Below are 24,611 nucleotides of genomic sequence, written 5' to 3'. Positions count from 1 at the left end.
GGACTGATAGACGCAATAAAATTAAGACACGTCGTAAAGCACAGAAGTTTTACTCGTGCCGACGTAAAGAAATATACATGAAGTGCTTCAGGAGGGAACGTGATGGCCACTCCATTGATTGACGAGGCGCAGTGTGGCTGCCGCTGCCTGACTTTTACTTCTCGCTCACTTGTCCGTGCTGAAAAGTGAAGCGTATTGACCAATTCCTGGAAGTTATTGAAGGCTCAAGTCCTGATGCGATGTACTTGGTCAAAGGCTCTGAAATTTGAAGGAAATCTTGCTCAACTTTCGCTACCCAAAGAATGAATTCAAAAGAGTTTGAATCAGGAAGGGCAGTTTAGATCTGAAAGTGCTTCATACTCCAGAAATAGTCATAAGAAGTTATATATATATATATATATATATATATATATATATATATATATATATATATATATATATATATATATATATATATATATATATATATATATATACATATAAGATTTTATATCATAATCTATTTGGGAAATATCTTGGTAATATTAATATATCTGGGATTCCTTTCTTTGTCTATCAGGGGAGTGTCTCGAGTCTATCTGGGCACTGTGTCCTGAGTTTACCTGGCGACTGTCCTGGATTTGTCTCGGGATTTGTCATTTGAATTCCCAGAACGATGTTTTAATATATTAATTTTTCCTTTATCTGTCTCTCTCCATTAGCTTAAATATTGATATTCAAATCTTCCATAACAAAATATGAAGATTTACTTCAAACTCACGCGAAATGTATTAAGTCTTTTAGTCTTTTACAACAGAATTCTTCAAAACATTATACAAGACACACGCGCCTGAAATTGTTCGTCTGCAAAATATTTTCAGGGGGGAAGGAGGGAGAGAATTAAAGAGAAAGTCGGCGAGGGAGAGGAAGGAGAATATTAATCAAGGATAATTTTACTAATAATGTAGAAATGTCTCGAGTATCTCTCTCTCTCTCTCTCTCTCTCTCTCTCTCTCTCTCTCTCTCTCTCTCTCTCTCTCTCTCTCTCTCTCTCTCTCTCTCATTCAATTAAACGTAACGTTGCTTCATATTCAGTCGCGTTTCGTTGGTGGCGTATAACCTCGCCTCAACACTGCGTCCTCCTAAATACTTTGCAGATTGCATTCATGGTCCATGGAGGGCCCCGCGCTGGTCCCTCTTGCCGGCACCGGAATCACCGATAAAGACGGGAAGGAGGCAGGGAAGTAACACCAAAACGCCAAACTTCTCAAACTTCACGCCAAAGAAAGCACCGGGTTAGGTTTGTGTAAGGAAGGCGGAGGGGGAAGTTTAGTTGAAGTTCTTAGGTGTACTTATGTGGAATGTTAACTGACTAGGTGAATTTTAGGTTTGTCCGTATTTTTTATTTTTTTTGCTTTGCTTTGCTTTGCTTTGTGTGTGTGTGTGTGTGTGTGTGTGTGTGTGTGTGTGTGTGTGTGTGTGTGTGTGTGTGTGTGTGTGTGTGTGTGTGTGTGTGTGTTTGATCATATATTATTAAAATATATACTGTTTTCTATATATAAGCAGACACGCCGCGTTCATTACAATGGGTAGGGAGAACGAGCAGGGTAACTCCATCATCACCTCCGTCAGGAACAGCTGTGCGCATGTGGTGGGGCCCATCCAGTTGTTCAGGCTGCTCTCAAACATAATAAGGTCCACAATACAATTGTATGTAATGTACGTCTTAAGTATATAGTTCTGAAGATTTTTTTTATCTAATCCATAGTGTAAGATATGCCTGATGATGAAATAAAGCTATTATTATTATTATTATTATTTTTATTATTATTATTATTATTATTATTATTATTATTATTATTATTATTATTATTGTTGTTACTGTTATTATTATTATTATTATTATTATTATTATTATTATTATTATTATTATTATTATTTTGATTGATTATTATTTGATTTGAACGAAACCTGTCCATTTTATCTTTGTCTTTGGAATTTGCATATATATTTGATCAGTAAACAGTAATTGCAACTACTACTTCTACTATTACTACTGCTGCTACTACTACTACTACTACTACTACTACTACTACTACTACTACTACTACTAATAATAATAATAATAATAATAATAATAATAATAATAATAATAATAATAATAATAATAATAAGAGCGAGAGCGAGAGAGAGAGAGAGAGAGAGAGAGAGAGAGAGAGAGAGAGAGAGAGAGAGAGAGAGAGAGAGAGAGAGATGAACAATTTCCTGCCCCAATATTTCACTAAGGGCAGGGTGTTAATGGTCTTGATAGAAGCAGTGGAGAGAGACACAAGCACGGGTCCTTCCTTCTCTCTTCACTCCCTTCTTTCCTCGCACTTTATTTACTTCTGTTATTGGTGCTAACTTGAAACCTTGAGGGAGTGTTTGCGTAAGCTAGCTGAGTTGACTTTTGTTATTGTTATGTGCACTCTGTCTTATTTAGGACAGTGAAAACGTTCTCTGCATGCTACTTTCTCTCTTTCTTTATTTATTTAGTTAGTTAATTATTCATTTAATTTTTTCCCCGCAGAGATTACTGATTATATCCAAACGAACCAGTAAGAGTATTTATTAAAAGCTCTCTGTTCTTTTGTCTTCATAAAATAGCTTTTTTTTTTTATCTAGAGGGGGACAGAGAGAGAGAGAGAGAGAGAGAGAGAGAGAGAGAGAGAGAGAGGAGAGAGAGAGAGAGAGAGAGAGAGAGAGAGGGAGGGAGGATGTTTCTAATACAGTCCCCCTGCCTACAATGCGTCGTAAATTCTTCCTTAATTACCCAAAGTTTGCATCATCCCTCCCTTTTCCACTCGCGCGTCAGTTTTTCCCTTGACTTCCTTTCGTACTTCCTTAAGCGTCTCGTCATCTTAACCTCAACTACAGCGAACTCTGACGGGGTTTGTCCATGCTTTCCAGAGTGTTTTCATGATGGTGGTGATAGTTTAACAAGAATTCTGAATCAGTAGTAGAAGAGATTATGAGAAGCCTACTAAACATCTCTGGGAGCCTTGAAAATGGTCTTTATAAGGGAACAAAACGTTTAAGGACATGGATTTTTGCCCCGTCCGAACCATGTTGTCTGGTCTGGTTCATCTTTTGTCCGGTCTTTTTCGTCTTGAGTGCGCGCCACATCGTATCTGTAAATGCTGCCTGTCAAACCAAAAACTAACACACTAACTTTTGAATACCCCTACACTATGGTGTCTTTAGTTTAATAATTTGTAGCTAGACGTAATTTTGTGATCATTTGATGTTCCCCCCAACAAAAAAAAAAAAAACCTTTGATTTCAGCTATGTATTACTAACCCTGTCACTACCACGGTACTGGTTTTATTATATTTTGTATGTCAATAATTTGTTTGATTAGATTAAGGATGATGCTTTTTATTATCAAAGGTTTATAAATAAATCTACTTACTCATTCAACATAATTCCTATTCTTATTTAATTTGTCACGGCTAAGTAAGACATGGATGGATGAAGTTTGAAAGCTGTCTGTATGTCTGTGATGGTGGATGGGTTAAATCACACTTCATTTAGCTACTTAGTGACCCGCCTTCCATCCCCGCCTTACCACGAACATAACATTCAATAGATACACATAATTTTATAATTCTACGCTCACAAACAGCAACAATAATTAGATTCAGCTTCATAATGGATGGCCAGCGTTGTTGATGTATAGGCTGTTTTATTTCATTATTACAAAGGTTTATTTACATCTGTTAGTAGATAGGATGTGGAATGATTTTTTTTTTTCCCCGCAGCTGCCCTTGCTACGTGATACAGCTGGGATAGAGACCACGTAAGTTCATAAAAGCGCAGTAACACAACACTGAAATTGGCTCGTTGCCTTGAATTTCCGGAGGTTGACTTCCTCGTTCATGTTTCCTTCATCTATGGCGGTGTATTTTGACTGTCAAGTACAAAATAGAAGAAAGGAAACCGCCGAAGATAAAAAGTCAAATGGATGGAAAGAGAATAAAGAAAGGAAAACTACCACTAGTGAGCTTCACGAACCTGACCATGGCGGCGAAGGCAGCAAAACCAGTCAAGAACATACGAAAGAAGGAAAAGAAGGGAGAACAGTCGTGAATAAGGAGACAAACGGGAGAAAAAAAAAAGAATAAAGAAAAGAAAACTGCCACAAATAAACCCTTGGAAACTCGACCATAGCGGGGGAGTAAGAAAAGAGAGCTGGGAAAGTTGAACAGAGAAGCGATCACTGTGCTGTGCTGTGTTGTGTTGTGCTGTGTTGTCCTGTGCTGTGTTGTGTTGTGCTGTGCTGTGCTGTGCTGTGTTGTGCTGTGCTGCGCTGTTCTGTGCTGTGCTGTGCTGCAAACTGCCGGACGCCAATCTCTCAACTTACTTACCCTTTCTCTTTGATCTCGGCTTTTCCTTCCTGCTTTGTTTGACTCCTCGCGGCTCGATCAGAAAAGAGCTGTATTTTTATCTTATCGCAAAAAGACAAAAGGGGAAGGGGTAAGGAGAAGGGGTAGATGAAAACGATTACCCAGCAGAGGGAAAGAAACAGGAAAAGAAACGATTGATTGTAAAAAAAAACTTTTGTTGTATTCATATATTCTGGAAAAGCGAGGTATCATTATCTGAGGTGTTTTTTAATCAGTTTCTCTCTCTCTCTCTCTCTCTCTCTTTCTCTCTCTCTCTCTCTCTCTCTCTCTCTCTCTCTCTCTCTCTCGTCTCTCTCTCTCTCTCTCTCTCTCTCTCTCTCTCTCTCTCTCTCTCTCCTCTCTCTCTCTCCTCTCTCTCTCTCTCCTCTCTCTCTCTCTCTCTCTCTCTCTCTCTCTCTCTCTCTCTCTCTCTCTCTCTCTCTCTCTCTCTCTCTCTCTCTCTCTCTCTCTCTCTCTCTCTCTCTCTCTCTCTATCATGTCTGTTTAAGTCAGCCCTTTTTCATCTCCAGCAACTGTTAGCAATGGCAAAGAAAATATTACGGGATGTAAACAATTAGTTTCAACACACACACACACACACACACACACACACACACACACACACACACACACACACACACACACACACTGGAGTGCAGCATTGTTTGGCCTTTGCGTTCCTGTATACACACATAAAGGTCAAGGTTGCTGGTTTTTTCACCCCTACAGGCATGCAGGAATATGGAAATTGTCGTATTTCCTACTGCCCCCAATGGTCCACCAGTTCTTTGTGTGCGAGAAAAAATTTTGTCTTATGCGAGCTGTGTGGAAGGTAGCGAAAGAGGTGGCTGAGCTTGTGAGAATTGTCCTCTATCTAACTACCCTTAACGGTCCAGCAGTTCTGTGTATGTGAGGCAAGTTTGATATTACTTGAGCGGAAGGTAGCGAGAGCCGTGGCGCAGCGTGTGGTTGTGAGGTCTTTGTGCAGAAAGCAGCTGGTGAGCGACCATCTGCTTTGTATTAGATTTTCTCTCAGTTTTAAGTTGTATGATTTGTTTAATCGGAAAAGCAGTATTGATGTAAAATTCATAAGGAAAGATTGATAAAAGAAATAAATAAAAGAATAAGAAATAAAATAAAGTAACAGACAAGGCACGCTGGAAGGTGACTTTGGTGATCAGTCGCGTTTAGGTTAAAGTGACAACATAATACAAGTGAATGCTGGTTACTGTGCTTCTTAACAAAACTGTACTAACCGACCACTTTAGTACTTTCGGGACTACTAAGCACAAATAATACCTTCTCTAAATTTTGTACGAAATAGTGAGCGATCTAATGTGTTTGTTCTATACTCTCTGTAAAACACTTTGCCGTACTTTACTTGTGCCGTGTCGCCCAAGATTCTGACGACGCTTCGTGTTTCTCTCCATGCAGGCAACTCCTCCCTCACCCCACTCCTCCACCTGCCTTCTGGAGCACGCACAGGTACGATGTCAGAGTACACTTTCTGATGTTCTTGTTGAATTGGTACGTATTATTAATTGTTTCAGTGTCTTATCTCAAACGAATGTAAAATTTAAGCTTTAATCTCCTCTCGTAAGGAATATTTCACAACTCTTGTACCTTTTTATCGATTCTCCTCTGCATTGACTTTTAACAGACCTATATTCCTTCAAGAGGGAGGTTTCAAGACGCTTATCTTTCAAATTTTGACTACCGCTTTGGACCCTTTTCTGGGACTGGCATCTCAGTGGGCTTTTTTTTTTTTTTTTTTTTAGATTTGTGTTGCCCTTGGCCGGTGTCCCTCCTACATAAAAAAAAAAAAATCCTCTGTAATATGGTGTCAAGGTCCATGTTTTCAAACGTTTGGTGTCTTATCTTAACCGTTTTATTTAACTCATGTGGAAATTATGAAGGTTTCCACGAGTGTTTTTCTTGATTCTAGAAGTCGCTTAGCAAAGATAACGCATCATCAGTGAGGAAAACACCCTTTTAAATCCTGATTAATAATATGTGGCCTTTAAAGATAGTTCTGATGGGAGAGCAAAGTGTTCAAGATTCCGAGTGAAAAAGTAGGAACAAGCAACGTCTTCAATATTTGTGTAAAGATTGCTTTTAGAGTATTTTCTTTTTCGTTTATTTCTTCATTTCTTTATTTGGTTTAAGAGCGGGAAGGTACCGAAAGTGATAGCTGGAGTTTGGTAACTTTTTTCGTAATTGCATTTTAATTTCCCAGACTTTCCGCGGCCAAAGAGGATATGTAATGGAACTTCCGTGTCGGGGCGAGAAAGTTGAAGAACCCGAGGAGTGTGGCGGTGCCCTGGGGATGGACTCCCATATTACTTCACAGCTACTTTTTCCACCGTTCACGGCATTATTTAGGGTCCGATTTTTCTTGTCAATTAATTATATTTCCATGTTAGATTCCACAACAGTTTCTCCATTTTTATAACAGAATCACTTCCATTAAGAACATCACTAACTTCGGGGCTACATTTACCCGTTCAGTTTTCTCACTCTCGTTTACAAGGACAGATCAAGAGTGGATTTCAGTGCCTTAGAGCTGCCCTGTGTAGATCAACTGGTCTTTTGCACTCTTGTTTTATCTTGTTCCTTTACTCCTATGATTTCCTGTGTTAAGAAGACTGGCCAACGAACACACAAAATGAAAATGAATAGCTATAAAAACAGATCAGAGTAAAATTAAATCAAATCAAATCTCTCCTTATTGTTGCTTCCGTAAGACTGCGTACAAACATTTGCTTTTGACTCGTTAATTAAGAGAAAGTGGAAAAAGTAACAGGAAAGGAGGCATAGGCGACGGGAGAAGTAATTGGATATATGAAGGGAAAAGGATAACACAAGGGAGAATAGAATGAGAGAGAGAGAGAGAGAGAGAGAGAGAGAGAGAGAGAGAGAGAGAGAGAGAGAGAGAGAGAGAGAGAGAGAGAGAGGAATTTTGTAGAAGAGGGAAGAGAAGATGGTAAGAGCGGAGGGGCAGGAGGAGGAGGAGGAGGAGGAGGAGGTATATGTAATGGTGATCGGGAAGATGAAGGACAGGAATGAGAAGGAGGAAGAGAAGGAGGAGAAGAAGGATCACTAAGAAGAGGAAGAGGTGTGGTGGAAGAGGCGATGGTCGTGGTGGTGGTGGCGGTGGTGGTGGTGGTTGTGGTGGTGGTGGTGTAAGTCTAATCAAGAGATGTCACTTCGCATGGCTAGCACAGAATGATGAGTGTCAGTGGCCGGCCTTTCATTACGCTTCTCAGGCAAGATCACCGATACTCTAAGGTTTTCCCCTCCAGCACACAAGAGTACGTTATGATTCTTGCCATACGTTATCACCGTTCCCTTGCACAGTCTTCCTTTGCTGCTACATATGTTACACGCAGGTAGAGACACACACCCTCGCAGCCTGAAGTGTAAAGGACCCATATTCAGGAACGCCTTGTCCTCTTACTTAGACTGTCTTCACATGCCACATAGATGATTAGCCAGATTTTTAAGAGTATTTCTTCTTTTAGTAATGTAGAAATTTTGTTAATATGTCACTGGAAACGTAAAAACACCCTTTAATACCTGTGTAGCTTCAACTAGAGCCTTTTGAAAGTAGTGGAGGTGTAGTCCAGAGGTGTTTCAGAATACGGTGCAAGGTGAGGGAGGCAGGGCACCGTGGACTGGGATGTGAGACGCAGCTATGAAGGTGATTTGCCTGCGAGAGAGCACCGTTCATTATTTAATTGGATTTCCTTTTGCTTGTAAAGTCATGCTGAGTTGAGTTTTCGTTCCATCACAGCAAAGAAAACGGGGATGCGCATGTAGGTAATTAAAATAGTGTTAGAGAGAGATGCGCCAACTCCTGCTGATTACTTAACACGATTTTTGATGGAGATATTGAGCTACACACACACACACACACACACACACACACACACACGGTCACTGAATATTTCAAAGCAACGAGAAGAAGATGAAGAAAAAGTCGCATTGAGGCAGAGAAGTGCAAGGCAGGCTCGTGTTACTGCCGAGAGGGGACGAAAGAGAGTCAGCGAAAGGGAACAGGGCAAAAAGTGAAATAGGGAGACAGAAAAAGGAGAAACGGAAGGCATATGAGGGAATACGATAGAGAAGGAGGAGGAGGAGGAAGAGGAAGAGAGTTACAAAGACGGTAATGGGAAGCAAGAATGAATAAGGGAGGAGGAGAAAGAAGAAGCAGGTGAACGGAGTGTAACGGAGGGAAGACTGGGAGGGGAATAAGATGATGAAGGATGGCTAGGAAGGGTGAGAAGTAGAAAGGAGGAGGGAGAGAGGGAATAAGGTAATAAAGGTGAGTAGACAAAACAACACAGAATAATAAAAAAGAACAACCCTAAATCATATGAAAAAAAAAAAAGACACGTATCACTAATAATTTCAACCAATGTCACTCGCAAGGGGAATGTCTCAACCTCGCATGCCACTTCACTGTAACTCGCCAACTTGCTTATTCCTCACCTGCTTACCTTGTTACGTATTCCACCCACCGTCCACCACAGCCCCCCTGATTCCCCGTGTCACTATGTATATATGCCGCGGAGGACCGGTATGAAAGACGCAAGGGAAGTGCATGAGTCTGAGCCATGGAAATAAGAACGATAAGACAAAGAGGAGTAAGAACATGATGGAATTCACGCTGGTTACTAAATAGTGTTCCAGCGGCAGTAAAAGTGCACATATACATACAAGAGAAAAGAAAAAATAAAGGGGAAAGGAAGAAAGAGCATGGACTAGGGCACGAAAATAAGAGAAGAGGGAAGGCAAAAAGAAACCAGGACACGGAGCAAATCACAGAATACGAAGTTAGGTGTGGATACAACAGGAAAAATGTTACACAGCTAGAGGCAAAAGAAGGTGAAAAAAGAATGACACAAAACTGGAAAACGAATAAGGAGAGAGAGAGAGAGAGAGAGAGAGAGAGAGAGAGAGAGAGAGAGAGAGAGAGAGAGAGAGAGAGAGAGAGAGAGAGAGAGAGAGAGAGAGAGAGAGAATCGAAACACTACCCAAGTTATATAGAACACAAAAGGTAAGAGTTGATATGGAGGTGGAAAGTCACACATGCAGCTTCAGTAAAAGAGAAAAAGAGTGACAAAGAACTGCAAAAAGAAAAAAATAATAATGAGAGAGAGAGAGAGAGAGAGAGAGAGAGAGAGAGAGAGAGAGAGAGAGAGAGAGAGAGAGAGAGAGAGAGATGAAACAAAGAGGAAATAGAAAAAAAAAGGCAAATCATACAGAATACAAAAATTAGACATAAACGAAGAGTAGGATAGACAGACAAGCAAAACGCAACGGAAAAAAAGATAATGGAAAGAATAATAAAAAAATAAATAACTTGGAACTGAGACACAAAACAAAATGATACAATAACGAGAAATCAGAGGATGATAGAAGTCACACAGAATTTTAAAGTTGGACTTCAAATCAAGTGGAAAGATACTCAAATAATCCTGATAGTGGAAGAAAACGGAAAAAAAAAAAGCATAGGACTATAAAACGAATATGAGAGAGAAGACAGGGCAAAGAGGAAACAGAACGATAGAAAAAAATTACGCAGAATGTAAAAGTTAAACGTGGATGCAGTTGGAAACGGGCACAGGAAGTAGAGTGGAAAAAAAGTGAAGGGAAAACAATAGATCGCCACTGTAAAAAGACAAAAAAACAAAAAACCAAACTGACGGTGCGGAAGAGAGAAAGTCGCCAGGAAAAAATAAATACTGCCTTGGAAATGTAAAAATAGAACAGGCATGGATTGAGCAAGACGTGAGGAATGAAGAGCATAAGTTATCAGACGAAGAGTGAAGAATAGACACACACACACACTTACCTCTTGAGCCATTTTAAAGATTCAAAGGATCCAGCACTGTCAGTATAATTATAATTGAAAATATCACCTCTTATGATTAAACATAGAAATACTAATTGCTGAATTCATGAATAGAAATTACCACTTTTGATAGTTGTGCTCAGAATAGATTAGTTGTAATAGTTATATATAGAAACACCATTCTTATAATTATACATGGAAATTATCAGTTTTTTATACATAGAAACAGTTATGTATAGAAAGTGCCAGTTTTTATATTTATTACTTGGTTTCAGTTTTTATAGTTATACAAAGAGACTAAGTTTAATTGTTATTCCCAGAAATGGCAGGTTCTCCAGTTCTCACAGTAATTACATTGAGCAAAAAGAACACCATTGACATAAGGATCTCTACATAAAAAGAAAATTCATGTCCTTGCCAGAATCATAAGTAAAAGTAGGTTATTTTATTTTTAGCAAATACTGATGAGTGAAAAGTAGGATTATTTCTTCGCCAGCAGAGACCTCCTCGTAAAGGAAGTAAGCGCATTTATTTTTCAGTAGATGTAAGTGACTTTAATATTAGTTTCATTCATTTGTCAGCATTTACTATTCTTGAAAGACTGTTTGTTTTCAGATAGCGAGGTGTGACATACTAGATTACTTCTCTCAACATAAAAAAAAAAAAAATGATGTGCATGTGCTTACATTCACACATCCGATTACGTCTTTCGGCTTTGTGTTTACGTCATATTTGCTCACATTAATACCCTCTGATGTTATTAGTGTTTTTTTATTCAAAATAAACTTAAAAAAATAATGATAAAAGGTAACTGAATCTAGCTTTACGTACAGCATGATATTCCTGACCCAATAAACGTAATACCACGCATTATTACACGTGAAATATGAATAAAAAATACACACACACACACACACACACACACACACACACACACACACACACACACACACACACACACACACACACACACACACACACACACACACACACACACACACACACACACACACACACACACACACACACACACACACACATATTAATTTTTGGTAATGTAATATAGATGCATATAGTACACACACACGCATACAAAATGAATAGCCATGTTTATAACGAACCGTACAATAAAAAGTCGAAATTACTAAGCCAGCCGCCACGCAGGGCACACAATACACCGACCAGGGAAACACGCACACGACACACATTCTTCTTCCTCCCCCGTTCATCTGCACTTGTTTGATTTGAGTGTTGTGAATATGCTGAAGATCAAAGTCAGTGCAGTTAGTCAGTGGAAGCTCTTATCCAGGTACTGCAGCTTTGTCCATGTTTGCAAGTGGTACTGGCGGAAGGCTGCAGTATTTAAGAGGTGATAGACTAAAACGTAAACAAGAAAAAAAAAACGCTTGCTTTATTATTCCCTTCGATAAAAGGCTGACGAAGTAAACAGCTAGAAATGTTTAAATAGGTAATATAAAGAATGTTTGCCACTTTCCAGAAAATAAAACGAAAAAAAGCACTGCATACTTAAGGTAGCAAGGATTCATGTAGCACGCCATCTCGCTTCTGTTTGTTTTCCATGGAGATCAGAACACATCGCCTTTCACGCCTCAGGGACGGAAATAACAGTGACGACTTGCTTGATTCTGTGACTAGTAAAATACTACGCAATGGCTCTTGTTTTGGTCCGCTGCCGAGTGAAGAGTGACGAGTGCTTCCTGTGGTGAGTCTCATGCTGCACCTTTGCTCTGAAACTTTGCGTCGTCTTATTTCAGCGAGTTTTATCACCCTGCACTATAAGCTATCGAGGTTGCGAAATGTGTTTTTTCCCGTTTTTTATGATTGTAGTGATAGTTTAACAAATCGTCAATAGGAAAAAACAACCTTGGGAACACAGCTCATCTCCGTGGCTTTTGAGAATTGCCGTTATGAGAGAGAGAGACGAAGCGTTTAAGAGCACAGGCCATTGTCTCCGACCCAGCTGTGACTCCCCAGAATGTTTACGTGTCTTACAACGCAGGACAGTAGTCACAGCCTGCCCTCCAAAGACAACTCTCTTCCTCACACTGTTCTACACGCACCTTGCACACCTACACCTTTCGCTCAAAATAGAAAACTGAATTCAGGGTTAGGTATCTTTAGCCTTTCTTTATTATATTTCGCACAAGTTTTTCTTTCAGAGTTTTGCTTGCATAGAAAAAAAAACTGTCTGTTGGAATGAAAAGTTGGATGAAAATGTTCGTCTTTGGGAAGAAACGAGGGTGGGTTTTCGTTTTCTAAAATATAGGACGGTGAGTTTGCAGTCTTGGCACAAAAGAAAAAAAAAAGGAAAATGGGAAAGAAAGTAAATAAATCTCAATCCCACCCCTTCACGAGGGACTCAGGAAAGTGCAGCGCCAGTAACTGAATTCCACCTAACTGGATGACCGCGAAGTGGATGTAGTAAAGTGTACATAGGTTTTAGTGGTCTTTGTTTGGTAAGAAAATAAAATATTGCGAGTCACTCCTGCTAAAAAAGAAAGGACGTGTTGGTGGACTGCGTTGTTCAGAGAGGATGACACAAACTAAATTGCAAAACGTTGGTGACAAAAGCGCAAAGGTTTCCTGCGAAGTATTTCCAACTGTGTGCTGACCTGGACACCGTGAAATCCTTGACAAACTTGGGAATCTTGCCTTGCCGTGAATCCTTGCTTGCCTGATCGAAAACCTTTGTCCGTCCATACTGTCTTCCTGGAGAGAGAGAAAAAAAAGTAATGTTATTTTTTTTTTATTATTAATTCAAAGCAGGATCATTTACAAGGATTCCCGCACACATTGGTTTTAGTAAATACTGGCACAGGAGCGGTGGATATTTTGAAGCTGGAAGTTTGCATAAAAGTGAGCCTAGTGGTCGAGTAAATAAGATTAGATATAGTTTCCCTTGTGCTTCCAGGTTACATTTAACCTTTCCCAGACCACGAGCGATGATTAAATAAGTAAATAAATGATTAAACAGATAAATATGTGAAGGCAGTGCCCTGTAATCTGACCACACACACACACACACACACACACACACACACACACACACACACACACACACACACACACACACACACACACACACACACACACACACACAGACACACACACACACACACACACACACACACACACACACACACACACACACACACACACACACACACAGAGAGAGAGAGAGAGAGAGAGAGAGAGAGAGAGAGAGAGAGAGAGAGAGAGAGAGAGAGAGAGAGAGAGAGAGAGAGAGAGAGAGAGAGAGAGAGAGAGAGAGAGAGAGAGAGAGCAAAGCATGATACACGTTTGCTCCACTTATCAAAGGTAACATTCCTGGTGAAGACTTTGCATTGCTTCAGAAGAGAGAAGCTCACCAAGACAGTGTATATCTGTTTTTAGCGAGATTTCATTTTTGATTTGTTTTATGAGAATGGAGTGCTGGGCAAGGACTACACTAGAATAAGTAACTAGATAAATAAATAATGTCTACTGGAAATCCAATATTTTTTTCCCACCCAGTACATTCTTTCGTGATACAGTTCAATAAAATAATCCTCACTTACCTGTATTAAACCACTAGAATACTGGCAAATAGATAAATAAGTAGCGTCTTATCAAATATATTTTTTCAGTAGATTCTTTTTATGATACAAGTCTCCCCATAAAGAACGACCCATTCCACTACTACCCTTCCAATACGACCACTTCTAGTACCAATCCCTCTCAGCATAATTTTTCCCCAGTACGACTACCTCCAGTACAGGCCCCCCTTATTTCAACCCTTACCAACATTATCTCTTTCGCTTGAACCCTTTTCAGAGCGACTTCCTTCCATTACGTCCTATTTCAGTACGACCTCCCCCCCCCCGACCCTTATCACGACCCTCGATGACGACTCAGAGCTGAAGGGGCAAACGAGATGTGGCTGTAGCTCCTTCATGTAACTTGAGATGGAGAACGTGAGAGTACATCGTCCTCAATCAGAGAGAGAGAGAGAGAGAGAGAGAGAGAGAGAGAGAGAGAGAGAGAGAGAGAGAGAGAGAGAGAGAGAGAGAGAGAGAGAGAGAGAGAGAGAGAGGGGAGTGGGGTTAACCTTGTCTTAATAATGCACGTCTCTCTACCTCTGTCTCCAGTTCCTGATTTTGTTTTCCATTTCTGCTCTAGCCTATATCTCTAATCTCTCTCTCTCTCTCTCTCTCTCTCTCTCTCTCTCTCTCTCTCTCTCTCTCTCTCTCTCTCTCTCTCTCTCTCTCTCTCTCTCTCTCTCTCTCTCTCTCTCCATCACTATCATCATAATCATCATCATCGTATGGATTTCCAGTCATGCATATTTTTTCCACATGAAACATCGTAACTTACTGACTTTCACGGGGAACTTAGTGATTAGAGGCTTGGTCGTGTTCGTGTTATAGAGCGAGGGTGATGGGCGGGCGAGGCGGGACGTGGGCGGTGGTGGCCCGAGGGGAGGAAAGGGAGAGTATCATACTGCTTCATTCTTTTGTTCTGTTCCCTTCAGGCCAGTGTTCCTAAATGCTGTAAGGTTGTATGGGAACTATTTTCAAAGCCTGCTGTGATTATTTATTTTTATTTTTTTTTCTCGATCCCGCCTTGTTATATTTTCGCTAGAATGATGAAAACCGCATTGAAGACCTTAATAACTTCCACTGCAGTCACTACGCTACACTTGATTAAAGGAGAAGAAATATGAAAAGTGCGGTTCAGGCACTTATTAAACTTTTTTTTTTTAGATGTAAGAGGGTCACGGGCCAAGAGCAAAAAAGATTTGAGAAAAAAAAAGACTGCCAGTTCCCAAAGAGATTCCAGATAGAAAAATGAAATAATGGAGGATAAGTGTCTTGAAACCGCCCTCTTGAAACAGTTGAAGTCATAGGAAAGAGGAAATATACAAGCAGGCAGGGAGTTCCAGAGTTTACCCCCAAAAAAATATCACTGGAGTCATAAAAAGCACCCTTGAAGACCTCAGTAACTTCCAGTAGATCTTGTTAAATTTAGGCGAAATGAGGCCGAAACGTTAAGAAATAAGGTTCTCAGTCTCCTACTCTCTTCAGATCAATGTGCTCGTGTGCTTGGTTAATTTAATCACTTCATGCTGCCTCCTGTCTTTGAATCGTTCATTTTGTTAGTGAAATACGTGCCATGTGTCTTACCCTCAAGCCAGACGACGCCACCTTCGTAATTTATGGGACCGTTTACAGGGGGGAGGAGTTTTTGCAAGAACCAGTTAATTTTTTTTTCACCCTGATTTCATTATTTCTTGGCCCCCTCGCATGAGCTGGAAACAGAGATTGATAATTCACACGGGAGCATACATAATAACAGGATTTTGCCTCAGCCTTGCAAAATTTCGATAAATGCATGGCTGTGTTATATTTGTGTTACATTCCCGTCTTTTCTGCCGCGTGAATTAATAACAGCCTTTGTGCTCCCAAATATTGCAGTGCCTACGTGTATAAATTCCACCTCTGTGCCTGTTGGAGTAGCGCTTGTTGATTAAGGGAGAAGTACGGTTCCGACAGGTACGGGACACATTTTGCTATACGTGCACCTTAGGGTTACAATAGATGTCTACAAGTCATGTCTAAGAAAACTCATGATTTCAAGCTGATAGATGTCTCAGAAAGTTTTGTTGACGAAACTTCCAGCAACTTCTTAAAGATACGAAGTAAAACGTCGAACAAGTAGATAAAGATTTGACTCCTCGCCTTTCTCTGGTACAGACTGAGTGTTAAGGTTCTCTCCATCAATAGAAAAGGGACCTGTGGACTGCCAGGCGAGCTCTTTGTGCTGGGAGGGAGTGAATACGGAGATGTAGAAGTAATCTTTTTAAAAGAGATGGTCGTGTGGTCCAGGGTCGTAGAAGATGAATGAAAAGTTGTAAAAGTAATATTTCAAAACATTTCAGAGGCTGATGGAGGAGGGAGTGTCTAGAGTGTCCGTGTTTAAATTCTTAACAAGGATGTGAGGGAAGGTTACAGCCTTCGAAATAGGAAAAGAGCAAGTGTGGTTATCTGTACTGGAAAGAGAAGAGAGAGAGAGAGACGGAGAGGGAATGTTCTTGGATTTATTTTCGATGGAAGCCAGAATCACTAAAATGTATAACTACAGTATCTTGAGCCTGGCATTTCTTATAAATATTATGAAATAGATCGTGGCAGACCATATTTCTAGTCCAGTGGCAGGAAGGGATATACAGAACACGAGCCTCGGGAGATGGAAGGCTGCACTGTAGACTGTACACTTCTGACAACGCTAAGGCAAGCCAGCCAGGATGAGGATGTTGCAGTATTGAAACAGTAACAAGAATGTGGAATGAGTGTATACATGAGTGCCTCGCAGCCAGAGACGAACGTTTCCCTGTAATATCCTCCGTTCAGATTCACAGTGCCATGATATGAAACAGTAATTACTCAGTTGGGGAAGCTGAATAGTAGAGCCACAGAGGCAGACACCCCCACGCAGCTGGTTCATAATGCCACAATTACCTGATGTGCGTTGGATACCAAAGCTGTATACGAGAGATAGGAGAAAAATGATGGTATAATCAGAGGAGGTAAAGTTGAAAATCTAACAGCAGATAGAAGAGCTAAATCATAAAAAAAAAGTCATGATACTGAATAAAGTAAATCTTGCGAAAATACATTTAACTCCCGGTTTAGTTTAAACATTGAGATAGAAATAGTAAAACAATGCTATTTTCAGTAGTTTCTCGAGTCCTGGTAAAGGAAAACAGATCAGCGAAAAAAAAACAAACACGTATCACAGATGGAGAATTAGATCTTATACCAGAAATGCTGCAGGAACTAATATGCGAGTACAGAAAGTAAAAGCAATTATGAGAAGCCATCTAGGAATTTTTACCTCTGAGGCTGGTCAGACCATGGGACATCCCTGATTCCCTTCCCTCGATGGAGACGAATACGGCTAGTTTGAATAGCAATCTTAGCGTCATATGTGCTTGTGTGATGTACCCGTGGTGTGGCTGTAAGAAAACGTGAACAGAAACGTGAAGTGTTCTATAGCATTACTAAAAGGGAGATGGGTAGGGGGGACGCGTGGAGTCACCAACAAACTCTCTGCGCTCCCCTTCTGCAGACTGTAAAGAACTTGCTTGGCCTGGGAGCGTTGCGGGGCCATAGCGGCTGGTGTCTTGTTGCCTCTCCCACTGGCCAAAACATTCCCATATCCGTGGAAACGTACACTTCTCACAACACACACACACACACACACACACACACACACACACACACGAGAGAGAGAGAGAGAGAGAGAGAGAGAGAGAGAGAGAGAGAGAGAGAGAGAGAGAGAGAGAGAGAGAGAGAGAGAGAGACCAATCTTCAGCCTTCATCCCTTCTATCCGTCCACCTCCCAGTCCTGCCTTCCCGCTCCTCACCCCGCCTCATCACCGTCCTCCCTTGTCCTCCCTCGCCGCCCTCACCACCCTCGCCGCACCTGATGGGGATTTACTGCCGGGCGTCGTAATGATAAGGCAAGATACTGCGGCGGGTCACGAATTCCGGCGATGACTGAGCGCTTCTCTTACCGAGGACAAGATGACGAGCAGGGCCGGTGTGTAACTTCGCGGAATCGCATTTTCATCTAGATGGACAGAGAGTGACGACCTGACAGCACGGCAAGAGATTTCCCGCCGAGCAAGTGATGGAGGGAAGCGATTAAAGTGCGGTGCGGCTCTCGAACTTGGGGTATTATGCTATTTATACGTGAGTGGCTCGGTCCACTGCTTTGTCTGGGTTCAGGAGGGCGTTTCGTGTGTGGGAAGTGAGATTAGAGGCAGGAATTGTTAGTATTTCTGTTGAGTTTGACGGAGTGCTTGTGCTTGTGTTCGTGTTTACTTTGATGAGTGTGAATGTGACGTGTGTGACTGACTGACTGACTGGCGTGCCTCACCAGCAGCCTCTGATGGACACGAAAATTTAGGGCGTTATATTGATACTGATGTGTGATGATGTGTGGATCTAGTTACTAAATTATTCAAACGGTCTTTCATAATTTTTATTCCCTTTATTTCATTCATTTGGTCACCTGAAGAGTAGCTCGTTTCCCTGTGGCTTTTTACAGGACAATGACTTGATGCATGAATATTTAAACTCCTATGAGAATTACAACAAAATGAAATTCTTACATAAGGCTGCGAGTGGGACGAGACTCCCTCGCCCTTTAAGTCGCTGTGTCACTGACTTTGCCAATCCGTCGCGCTCTTTCATCCTGCCCAGCTTTCAGCGACTTACAGTGCTTTAGGTGTAACTTGTTTTGCAGCTGAAGGTACAAACTTGACACAGTGCCGGGGAAAGACGGATCTATATTTATCGCCGATGCGTCGTTATCGTGCTGCGCCTGTACGCGTTTTTGTATCCAGCAATATGTGTCCTGCTTTTCGTTCTTTACTTGGCAGTGGCATTATTGAACGTGCACATGTTGGTATTGGCATCCCTGTCATGTCCTCACGCCGTGGTGTCTGCCTCGCATCCTCCTCGTCTGTACCGCTGTGTAGTTTTCATGGTGTTGACGAGGCTTTGCGTGTCCAGGTAGACTCGAGTGTTTTTTTTACAACCTTAGGCTCAGTCTTTCGCTTGTCACCCTCTGATAAAAGTCATTTCCTCCTGCATCTTTTTCTCTCGTTCACCTTCCCCTTTGCTATTCCCACCTTTCTTTCCACCCAATCCCTTCCTTTTTATCTCCTTCCCTCTACCTTTTCTCATTTCCTCCACCCAAACTCCTTAATCTTTCCCTCTCTCGTTCACCTTCCACTTCTCTATTCCCACCTTCCTTTCCACCCTGTCCCTCCACTCTGTCACTCTTTTCTCCTTCCCTAGACCTTCTCTCCTTTTCCTCCACCAGATCCCTCCCGCTTTCTCTTTCCACCTTCCTAATCCCCTCTCTCCTCTGCTGCGCCTTCCTCGATCTCTTCACCCTTTCGCCTTCCACCTTTGCCCCATTCCCACCTCCCTTTCCACCCGATCCTTTCCCTCTTTCCACTTCCCTCCTCCTATAATTTGACTTTCATTTTACTGGCCGTCATTCCCATCCCGTGCCTGGTTTTCCTAACTTTGCTCTCCTCTCCCCTGCTCCTCCTTCCTCTTTCCTCCCTGCTTAGTGGGGTAGGAGGGCAAGCGGAGAATACTGTTATTACTTTTGGGTATATTTATCTGAATGCAAACTGAGTCTTATTTTTTCCCCCGTTGCTGTTCATTTATTTTAGCCAGCCTTCCTGCTCCCTATAGCGTAAATAAGGGAGAGAAGGTGATGTTAAATGCTCGCACCCTCGCTATTGTGCCTTTGTGTATTTTTACTTAGTGGGAATTCCATAATTGACTGTAAATATAGGAACTTCAAGAAAAAAAATATATAATGTATATATATAATCGCTTGGTTTAGTTAAAGGTAGATAGTTACAAATGTAGATGGATTGATAGATTGTTAAAAAGATAGATAGATAAATAGATAAAGACATAGATAGACAGATATACAGACAGATAGATAGACTAATAGACAGACAAATATATAGATAGATAGACAGATTAAAAGACAGATAGATATATAGACAGAAATAAAAAGATTGACTCGTAAATAAAGAAGAAAATATGTTAATAGACAGATAGATAAATAAAAAAAGATAGATAAATAAATAGATAATTACATAGCAAGATAGAAAAACAGATAAATGAATAAATAGATAAATAATAGATAGATAGATAGGTGGATTGGTAGGTAGGTAGATAAATACTGTGTAGGTAGATGTTGTGTTGACCGCTCCTTGGAATCGCACATTAAAAGTTAAAGGTAGAAACTTGTACACTTGTAGACGATATTCAGGATACGTTTCTTGCAGAGGAGGAGTTTTGGGAAATATTGCACAAGTTTTCCTTAAAGTTATATTTACTGTTGGGGATTACTGACTCTGGAAAAAGAACCAGCGTGAACGTTTCCCTTAAGTCGTGTCGAAAAAGATGTAGTGATATGTGATATTCTCCACACCTGTTTTTCTACACCTGTTTCTTCACACCTGTTTTCCACATGTTTCCCACGCCGGTTTCCCCACACCTTTTCTTTTTTTTTCTTTTTTCCCACAAGTTTTCCAACCATGCTGCTCCACATTTTTCTTTATACCGGTTAACCCACGCTCGTTATTCCGGACCTATTTCCCTATAGCTGTTTCTTCACACCTGTTTTCCCACACCTGTTTCCTTACACCTGTCTTCTCATCTATTTCTCCACACATAGAGAACAGTAGAACATTACATTTTGGGGCGGAAATCAAATATGCCGGCCAGAGAAAAGAAGCTGTTGGCCGATTCTGTTGGTGGGGCATTTAAACACTGAGGTAGCACTTTGAAATTAACTGAAGTCTAAACGGGAGAGAGAGAAAAAAAAAAAAACACCGGTGGTTCTGGTTATATATGTAGTGAGGCAGAGGGTGGCTTGCGGCGCCTCACTGTTGCACGGGCATTGCAAGGATTGTGAAGTGTCTACGCGCGATTTACGATAATAAAGTGCCTGCCGCCTCTAAACCCGGGACTTCATGGGGAAATAAACCCATTAATGAAACTGATTACAAACTCAGCAGTGCAATTTGCGAACTTAATTACAATTTTTTGAGAGGTGTAATAATATCACATTCATAAATATTTTAAATGAAAAGGAAAATAGCTAAAAAAAAAAAATAATCACAGCAATCTAATTAGATCAAAGATGGTTGCAGTGTATAGGAAAAAAAGTTTTATCGTAATCGAGCCCATGTCATATCGTTGGCTATTAACAGTATTCTCTTACAATTAAGTAGATTACAGTACTTCACGATATTGCCATTGTATTCCCAGGCCGGTGCACTCCCAGTAATTCCTTATTAATCAATAGATGGCAGAGTGAGTGGCCTCCCTTGATCCGCTGCTACTCCTCTGTTATCTGAACTAGATGCTCGCCCTCCGTGTGAGTATGTACACAGCCACAAACTCTGAGCCATCTCCATTATCCTGCCTCATTATTAACTCTGCTATATGCAACACCTCACAGCGCTAGGTACAACGGAATATTAATAAACATACACAAGAAAGAAAAAAGCGAATTAAAAGACTATATTTAGCAGTTTTTAGTATAATGCTTAGAGATGGCTGTGGAGCAAGAAGAAAGACCTCACAATGGATAATATTTAGGGAAGACTTCATCAAATCGCAGGGAGTGTTAATTTTCTCACTATATAATAATAATAATAAAAAAATGGAATCTCTATCACCCTGATTCATTATTAATTTTCTCACTGTATTCTTGACCTCCATGCCTCTCCATCACGCCCTAGCGACTCAAGAAGCGGTGGACTGTCTTCACGGAACCATCACTCCTGTAAAAATGAAGAAAAACACTCATTCTGAATATCGCGCCTTTCTCTCCAATAGTGCAGGTGTTTATTTTCCTTTTTAGTGACCTGATGGCTCCGCAGTCACACGGGCAGCGGGGCGACGTGCAGTTTACCTCGGACTTCGCACCTGGGAATTAAGGAGAAATGTCATAACGTAGCGAACTAAATTACACTGACATATATGAGTATCTGCCTTGTCCAACTTTCTCTATATCAACTTCTGCAACGACCTCAGATATAATTCTCGATGCGTGCGTGTGTGTGTGTGTGTGTGTGTGTGTGTGCGTGTGTGTGTGATGAAACCGTAATTGATTCATGGATTAGTGTTTCACGCAGGTGTTTCTAATAGTTTTTGTGTCTCTCTCTTCACTCGTTGCATTGTGACGTGAAGTGATATGGTAATGTGTTAGTTCATTTAGATACACACTTGATTCGAAATGTTCTTTCTTAGCAATGCATTCAGTCATGTAATTTATTGTTCACTCCTCACCTGTAGTGTTACCAAAGTGATGTGTGTTTTCTTACCTGTCATCCTGTCAAAATCACTAGCAAAGTCATGCAAATTCAAACTATGTATGCATTTTTTTCTCCCAGAGGTTGTGAGGTTTTTTACGCGTTTTCTTCCCCCTCACGGCGAGTGTAAAAAAACTTGAAACTCTTTGTATTTTTAACATATGAAACTGTATTTTCTTTTTCACAAGCATGGATGTTCGTTTCGCTTTTCTTTCACCGTATTTATTTCCCACACAACTGCAAGTACGTGAGACAAGGTACAACACTCGCAAAATACAGTAAATGGAACTACATATCGTGCGAGACAAAACTGCAACTAAATTTCTACCCACACAAAATGTCGCTGCAATTAAGGTTTTGTATGACTTGTATTTTGTGGAGCAGTGTTGCGTGAGGGTGCTGCCGTGACGGGGTGGCGGCGGCGGTGTTGTCATGACGGTGTTCTAGTGCTGACATAAGCGTGAAGACGTGACGACACAACACACGTGAGGTGCTTGCCTGCTTGCTTGCTTTGTTGACTCACCGCCTCGCTGTCCTGGTCTGGGTTAATCTTTTCTTTAATTTAGCTTCAGGGTTTGCACTGTTTATATTCGGGATGAGACGGGCTTGGTAGATTTCTTCCTTCTTATGTGAAATTGCGGGAGTGTATTTAATTATCGGGTTCCAGGTGCTCATCCGGTGTTCCTGCTAGGTGGTGAAGAATCTGTTGGCCTAACCTGACGGAAGCTTGTGTTCTAACGTAGAGTCGTGAGATGAAATATGAAAATGGAAAACTGTGGAAAAATACTGACTGGAATAAGAAAATGAAGTTCAGCGTTAGATTTAAGAAAAAAGATGGGCAGACCTCCGTGAGTGGGTGAGCGTAATAAGATGAGTCGAGGGAAGGCCATAAATCTCTTCGAAGGAAAGCCTAGAGAGTAACTCCATTTCCTTGGACAACGCCGCTGCCCAGGAACAAAGACCACTCTATTTCAGACCATCATTCACGCGGCCAGGTGAGGCCCTTCCCCGCGCCTCCTGGCGGTGACGGGGCCGCCACAATGCCTCGCAGCCCTCTCTCCACTTCACAGGGAGCTTTCTTTCTGCACTCTCCACCTGGCCCTGCAGCCTCCTCCCTGACGACGACGTGGTGGTGATCAATAGCGGCACCTCAGCCCCACTCCGGCGGCGTAACCGCAGGCAGTCAAGGAACAGTGACAGGGAGAGAAATGTTGCTGCCATAAAATACTGGCTGGAGGGAAAAAAGGAAAAAAAAAATGGAGTGTCAAGACAACTCAGACGAATTAGAGAAACTGTACTGGAAGATAAAAACTTACTTTTCTGGGTGGTGTGAGAGAGAGAGAGAGAGAGAGAGAGAGAGAGAGAGAGAGAGAGAGAGAGAGAGAGAGAGAGAGAGAGAGAGAGAGAGAGAGAGAGAGAGAAACAGACAGACAGACAGACAGACAGACAGACAGACAGACAGACAGACAGACAGAGAGAGAGAGAGAGAGAGAGAGAGAGAGAGTCATCTCATCATGTCATCTCATCACCTAATTGTACAAGTTTTTTTGTGGCCACACTGCTGCCCTCCGTTACTTGCTGGCCACTTGGAGCAGCGCGTCTCGCCGGTGCCGGGGAGTCACCAGGAGCTCACCGCCTTCATTAATCACCGCCTGGTGAGACAAGGCAAGGAACACGCGGTGATGCTGCGTGGGAGGCTGAGGCGAGGAACTGGAAGCTTTAAAGTCACCACTCCTTCTCCTCAGAATTCTTAAAAATATAAAATTTGATTCCACTCGATAATACTTGTATTGCAGTCTTCATTCACTTCGACGACACGTAAACAGAAAAGGCAAACGTTCATATCTATAATTACTGTCATAAGTTTATTAACACCTCGACACAGGCAGAAAGGACATGTTGTCAGATCAGTAGGAGTGTGAATAACTCAGTAAGACATGAACAGAAGGAGAGGCAGTCTGTGTTATCCCAGAAAAGAAGTTTGTGAGCGCGTTCAAATAACACGGACCAAAGAATAGATTGTGGGATCAGTGTTATTCCAGTAAAGAAGTTTGGAATCACCTTCATATGACAGACATAGATTGTGGGATCTGTAACATTCTGACGAAGTTTGTGAGCACCTGCTGAGGACGTGTTCCCGCGTGGCAAGCCAGACGCTGAGCCTCCCTCGGGCACAGATGAAACTCTTGTACTGGACCCGAGACGATGGAGAAGCCGCGATCGTTTGTCTCGCAAAACACCCAAGCGAGCTCTTCCACTATTCGTCTTCCACGCGGCATCGATTTCTCAGCCACCATTTACTGGAGGAAGAGAAGCAGCCTCGCCCCGATATGGATCCCACACTTCTCACGGCGATGGATGTGTTCAGGTAACTTTTATCGATGCCTTGGGATGCTTGGGATATTTTACGTTAAGAGAAATGAAGATACGC

At 41.5% G+C, this 24,611-nt stretch overlaps 1 protein-coding gene across 23 annotated transcripts in view; it reads left to right on the top strand.

The window, feature by feature from the left end:
* Positions 1-24,611, top strand: part of LOC135113721 (uncharacterized) — a 92,871-nt gene that overhangs the window by 57,183 nt on the left and 11,077 nt on the right. For 3 of the 23 annotated variants that reach the window (XR_010274963.1, XR_010274944.1, XR_010274960.1), the window contains 3 exons: positions 1,137-1,279; positions 1,546-1,689; positions 3,780-4,618. Coding sequence is in view for 3 of the 23 variants with exons in the window: in XM_064029247.1 (XP_063885317.1) it covers positions 5,838-5,888; positions 21,730-21,805 (127 nt within the window). In the remaining 20 variants the exon portion in view is untranslated. Of the gene's footprint in view, positions 1-1,136; positions 1,280-1,545; positions 1,699-3,779; positions 4,619-5,837; positions 5,889-6,639; positions 7,122-21,729; positions 22,231-24,611 lie in introns of those variants that run through there. The other 20 variants (XM_064029246.1, XM_064029248.1, XR_010274950.1 and 17 more) reach the window with 19 other exon arrangements.

The sequence above is a fragment of the Scylla paramamosain genome, chromosome 26 (genome assembly GCF_035594125.1).
Source record: "Scylla paramamosain isolate STU-SP2022 chromosome 26, ASM3559412v1, whole genome shotgun sequence".
Classification (NCBI taxonomy): Eukaryota; Metazoa; Arthropoda; class Malacostraca; order Decapoda; family Portunidae; genus Scylla; species Scylla paramamosain.
This window is presented reverse-complemented; position numbering and strand designations above follow the sequence as displayed.